General features: G+C 41.6%; 1 protein-coding gene across 1 annotated transcript; it reads left to right on the top strand.

Moving 5' to 3' along the window:
- The first annotated feature begins 359 nt into the window (after positions 1-359).
- LOC120421955 (zinc finger protein 234-like) lies at positions 360-3,154 on the top strand. The gene is made up of 2 exons (XM_039585268.2): positions 360-2,105; positions 2,164-3,154. The coding sequence occupies exons 1-2, from the start codon at positions 423-425 to the stop codon at positions 3,058-3,060; spliced, it is 2,580 nt and encodes an 859-aa protein (XP_039441202.1). The 5' UTR covers positions 360-422; the 3' UTR covers positions 3,061-3,154.
- Positions 3,155-6,000: the final 2,846 nt, after the last annotated feature.

The following is a 6,000-nucleotide window of genomic DNA, read 5'->3' as shown; positions in this document are numbered from 1 at the left end:
AATTTATGTTTTTTCATCAAAACATATTGCAAACAAGCACCACGCGAAGAAACGTCAAACGCCACTTCTCCGCTTAAGAAAAGTCTTGTAGTGACCCTTTCCTTGACCGTTTATTGGGCGTTTTTGAGTTTTGAGTTCCTCCCAAGCTTCGTACTAACCTTAAAAACAAATGCGAGAATACGAAAAAAAATAAGTACGTTATTTAACCACCCTCCATGACCCCTCACCCAAGGAGATGTAAGCCGACATTCAACATCCTTCCACAACCAGCTCCCGGTTTGTTTACAAATCAATCGCCTTAACCCCAGCCCTGCGCCTCAAACACAAAACGTCAAGCGTCGTTGTTTTCATCGGATTTCTCCAGAGGGACCAAAAAAATCGTTAGAAAAAGCTTACCCGGTTTTCCCCGCACGTATTTCGCGATGCCCGCGCCGCGCTGCTGCATCGTAATCTGTCGGAACGCGAAGGCGGGCGCCGACCGGCGGACCACCGGCTACCACCCGTTCCCGGCGGACGAGTCGTTGCGCGCCAAGTGGATCGAGTTTGTCGGGGTCGCCAACCCGGAGCGGTTCCGGTGGCGGAACAAGTACGTCTGTTCGGCGCACTTTTTGCACTCGGAGCTGACGGGAGCGGGTGGTTTGTTGGAGGGAGCGGTTCCGATGGTGTTTGGGGCGGAGGAGGAGGACGATGGGGATGGAGAAGAGGTGGAGTATTTGGAGCGGGATGACGTGATGGTTTCGGATAAGCCGCCGGGGGAGGTGGTGGAGGCTAAGTTGACGCCGGCGGGGCCGATTGTGTCGTCGGTGGTGGAGGAAGTGGAGTTGAGGGCGTTGTTTTGCCGGATTTGTTTGAAGAAGCAGCCGGATTTGCTGCCGCTGGGGTCGAAGCTGCACAATGCGCCGTTGTCGGATGTGATTTTTACGATCGCTGGGATCAGGTTGGGGGTGGATGGGTCGTTGCCGACGAAGATTTGCGCGCGTTGCATTGAGAAGGCGGACATGGCGTTTAACGTAAGGATGGAGTTTATCCACTACGAGCGGATCCTGAAGAATCTGGTTAAGAATAAGCAGCTGGAGAATCACTATCAGTCGTACGATCAGCAGCGGCATGAAGCGCGTGGGTTCAACGAGGACTACCTGAACTCGCTGTTGGCTAATGTGAAGCAGGAGGTGCTGGAACCGAAGCTGGAATTCACCTTTGAAGACGCGGATCTTGCGACCAATGCGGACGAAGATGCGGCGTACTTTGAGGAACATCTGTATGAAGAAGCGGACGAAAGTCATGAAGTGATGGTGGAACCTGATGGGACGGAATCAGCTTATGGTCATCCGGTGAGCTTGCCTCCGGCGGAGGAGCGTGAAACGTACGTGGTGGCGAACAATTCCGCCAACGTGATGCGAGCTGTTCATGACCAGGAAGACGACGATTCGACAGAACCGACGGAGAAAGAGCCGCCGAAAGAGGCGAAACCCCAAAAGTTTGTATTTTCCTGGAAGGAGCTGTACAAACCCAAATCAACCCCCAAACCAAAGAAGAAGCGAAAAATCATCGGATTCATCGCCAAACCCGACCTCGTCCCCAACACCTGCTACTACTGCAGCACGGTCCACGCGGACCCGGAAACCCTGGAAGCCCATCTGGAGCAGCACGTGGGTGAGCTGCCGTACACGTGCCTCCAGTGCCACAGCGAACAGTTCCCGGCGGTGTTCAAAACTCTGGTCAGTCTGAACAAGCACCTGATGTCGCATCAGTTCCCGTATCGCTGTGACTACTGCTGGCAGCGGCAGGCCACGGAGATCGCGTACGAAACGCACATGCAGAACATCCACGAGGCGGACAGCGGCGACGGGTTCACGTGCGACTACTGCGGGATGTTCTTCGGCGCGAAGACCAAGTTCCGGAACCACATGGCGAAGCACAAGGCCGTGGAGGAGGGACGGTACAAGTGCGAGTTTTGCGATCGGGTGTTTGGGAACAGTTCGCTGCTGAAGAGGCACCGGAGGATTCACACGGGCGAAATGCCGTTCGAGTGCAACAAGTGCGGCAAGAAGTTCAACCACGAGGCCAACTTCCGCAACCACAAGCGGTCCCACATTGGGGAAAAGGTAACATTGGTTTCATCAATTATCTTCTGCAAATTTCACATCTTTCCCTTGCCGATAGGCCTACGTCTGCGACGAGTGCGGCAGAAACTTCATCAACAGCACCGCCCTCCGGTACCACATGGCCGAGCACTACCCGGACGATCCGCAGTACCGCGTTCAGCAAAGCATCCAGCGGACGCGTTACAACGACGCAGCCTCGTCCGTGTCCAAGATGAACGACGTCGGCGTGCGCGAGTATCGCTGCGACGTCGAGGGCTGCGCGTTCGTATCGACGCTCTACCGGGCCTACTTCTACCACCGGAACGTGCACCTGCGCCGCTACGAATGCCCAAACTGCGGCAAGCGATTCCCCATGAAAGCCACCCTCAAGAAGCACCAACAGCAGGTTCACCAAGGCATGGTCCCGGAGAAAAACCTGCCCTGCCCGTACTGCGAGAAAATGTTCAGCGAAAAGCAAAAGCTACAGATGCACGTGGACGTGCACGAAAACAACCGCCGACATCGCTGCCGATTCTGCGAAAAGACCTTCATCCAGAAGGTTAACTGCACGGCCCACGAGCGGATCCACACCGGCGAGCGCCCCTACACCTGCCGCTTCTGCCCGGCAGGCTTCATCACCTCGTCCGGACGGAAGAAGCACGAGAAAACGCACCCCGAGCTGACCGGTGAAACCGGTGAAGATCAGAAACCGCAAATGGTTGAAATCATTCAGCAGCAGCAGCCGGCGTCTCAACAGCAACAGCAAGAGTTCCTCGAAGTGCGTGGCACGGGTGGTGGCGAAGAGATTGTGGACATGGACGTGCTCGGTGAGGAAGAGGAGGAGGAAGAAGACGAGACGTACGACGAGGATGTGCATGAGGAAAACGAGGACTACGAGATTGAGGTGGCGGAAGAGCTGGAGCCGACCGAGGAGGAGATGGTCGAGTTTACGCTGGAGGAGAACAGTCGGGAGTGATTAGGACGAGGAGGCGGAGGACGTTCGAGAAGGTAAGAGGGGGTTTATTAAATTTCCAATTAAATCACAGCCATGTAATAAAAGTTTTACAAATTGTGAAACGAAGTTAAGACAAACGTTACTCACGAACTTGTTTGAAGAAGTCATATCTATTCTGCACATTTCGACCGATGTTCTTAAATACGCAACCTATTTTGTCCACTCCTTAGGGCATCTCCAGCGCTGGGGTGCAAATCAAATTTGCACCCGGCTCATGAATACCGAGATCAAATTTGCCACCTTGAAAAAACTCCGTCATCCCCACCGCTAGGGTAGCAAATTTGCCACCGAAACAAGCCCACCGCGGGGGGCAAATATGGGTTTTTATCATTTTTTGCTCTCGTTTACCTTCAAAATCAATAATTATGTGTTGATTCATGCCTAGAAATGCTAAAAGTTTATTAAACTTTTTAATCCTATTGAAAATTTCAAAGATTTTCATTTTTCGAAAATGTCGAAAGTTAAATCATTTGCTACCCGATTTGATTCCCACCAAATTTGCTCTCGAGTTTGCCCCCGAGTCTCCCACCGCGCGTAGCAAAGCAGGTATCAAATTTGATCTCAAGTTTATCTGTAGAAGAAAAAAATGTGTCGGTACCTGTCGGGTACTCATTTTCTGATACCCGACAAGTACCGGCAAACCGGGGGCAAAGTTTTGAATGCGTGTTTCGGAGATTTTTGTATGTCTGCTCTTGTGTATGATTCAAAAATTCAAAAATTCAAAAATTCAAAAATTCAAAAATTCAAAAATTCAAAAATTCAAAAATTCAAAAATTCAAAAATTCAAAAATTCAAAAATTCAAAAATTCAAAAATTCAAAAATTCAAAAATTCAAAAATTCAAAAATTCAAAATTCAAAAATTCAAAAATTCACAAATTCAAAAATTCAAAAATTCAAAAATTCAAAAATTCAAAAATTCAAAAATTAAAAATTGAAAAATTCAAAATATAAAAATTCAAAAATTCTAAAATTCTAAAATTCAAAAATTCAAAAATTCAAAAATTCAAAAATTCAAAAATTCAAAAATTCAAAAATTCAAAAATTCAAAAATTCAAAAATTCACAAATTCAAAAATTTAAAAATTTAAAAGTTTAAAAGTTTAAAAGTTTAAAAGTTTAAAAGTTTAAAAGTTTAAAAGTTTAAAAGTTTAAAAGTTTAAAAGTTTAAAAGTTTAAAAGTTTAAAAGTTTAAAAGTTTAAAAGTTTAAAAGTTTAAAAGTTTAAAAGTTTAAAAGTTTAAAAGTTTAAAAGTTTAAAAGTTTAAAAGTTTAAAAGTTTAAAAGTTTAAAAGTTTAAAAGTTTAAAATTTTAAAAGTTTAAAAGTTTAAAAGTTTAAAAGTTTAAAAGTTTAAAAGTTTAAAAGTTTAAAAGTTTAAAAGTTTAAAAGTTTAAAAGTTTAAAAGTTTAAAAGTTTAAAAGTTTAAAAGTTTAAAAGTTTAAAAGTTTAAAAGTTTAAAAGTTTAAAAGTTTAAAAGTTTAAAAGTTTAAAAGTTTAAAAGTTTAAAAGTTTAAAAGTTTAAAAGTTTAAAAGTTTAAAAGTTTAAAAGTTTAAAAGTTTAAAAGTTTAAAAGTTTAAAAGTTTAAAAGTTTAAAAGTTTAAAAGTTTAAAAGTTTAAAAGTTTAAAAGTTTAAGAGTTTAAAAGTTTAAAGGTTTAAAAGTTTAAAAGTTTAAAAGTTTAAATGTTTTAAAGTTTTAAAGTTTAAAAGCATAAAAATAAAAAAAAAATTTAAATTTTTTAAAATTTTTGTTTTTTTTTATAATTTTTAATTTTTTTAATTTTTTTTAAATTTTTTAAATGTTTTAACTTTTTAATTTTTTTAATTTTTTTTAAATCTTTTAAATTTTTTGAATTTAAAAAAAAAATATTTTTTTTTAAATTTTTTAAATTTTTTTTTTAATTTTTTAGTTTTTTTTTTAATTTTTTACAATTTTGTTAATTTTTTGATTTTTTTTGAAATGTTTTTAAATTTTTTAAATTTTTTTTTTATTTTTTAAATTTTTTTAAATTTTTTAAATTTTTTTCCGTGCTTGATTCGATTTTTCCGTGCATAATTCCATTTGATGCGGTAGCAAACAGGCTGAATACCGGGTAGCAAAGTGAAATCCCGAAGAACTGAGAGCAAATTTGCTACCGCGACAGGTACCGCGATGGGGTTGACGTCGGGTGCAAATTAGCTTTGCTTCGATGTTTGCACCCAGCGCTGGAGATGCACTTATAGAATTTATTTGTCTTTCTATGTTTGCTTCCAATCCAACTGGCCGGTAGGGGACCATCCATAAACCACGTTGACACTTTTTTGGAAAGCTCGAACACATCCCCCCCCCCCTCATGGACAATTGTCCATACAAAAAAAACTTTTTTGTATGGAGCGTGGACAATCGCCATCCCCCTCCCCCCTCCCTTAATGTGTCCACGTGGTTTATGTATGGTCCCCAGTGAAATTATGGGAAAGTAGATTTTGTTTCAGACTTGATTAAATTAAAAAAAAAAATCTTTGCAAGGTTGTATCTCAGCAACTTGACGTCCAAGTTTAAAGTTTAAAAAAGCGTATAAAAATAAGTTAAAAATTTAAAAATTCAACATTTAAAAAATCGTGATTTAGGCTGGATTTTCATGCAACGACATCGTAAGCACGAGCATCGAAATTTTTACGATGCTCTTGGATGGCGTTATGACTTAGCTATGACTCAAACCTAAATAACGGGCAGACCGCCATTTTGCCCGCAAGCGTTTCAAGAAGGAACGGTAGAAAATGGGAGAGAAACGCTTGGGGAAACGTCAACACAAAGCAACACGTGCACGGAAAAACCAAAGATAAAAATTTTAGACAAATGCAGGGGAACTTTAATTTAGAACCATTCAAAATTTATTTCCGGATAGCACAAAATAATATTAATAT

This window comes from Culex pipiens, chromosome 2 (assembly GCF_016801865.2).
Source record: "Culex pipiens pallens isolate TS chromosome 2, TS_CPP_V2, whole genome shotgun sequence".
In the NCBI taxonomy this organism is placed as follows: Eukaryota; Metazoa; Arthropoda; class Insecta; order Diptera; family Culicidae; genus Culex; species Culex pipiens.
The sequence above is the reverse complement of the archived record's forward strand: the minus strand, read 5'-3'. Positions and strand labels throughout refer to the sequence as shown.

What these genes read in the sequence shown, in the direction of transcription:
- LOC120421955 (XM_039585268.2), top strand. Translation starts at nt 423, where the DNA reads ATGCCCGCGCCGCGCTGCTGCATCGTAATCTGTCGGAACGCGAAGGCG. An exon ending in GGTCCCACATTGGGGAAAAG is followed by an intron (nt 2,106 to 2,163) that starts GTAACATTGGTT and finishes CCTTGCCGATAG; the next exon opens with GCCTACGTCTGCGACGAGTG.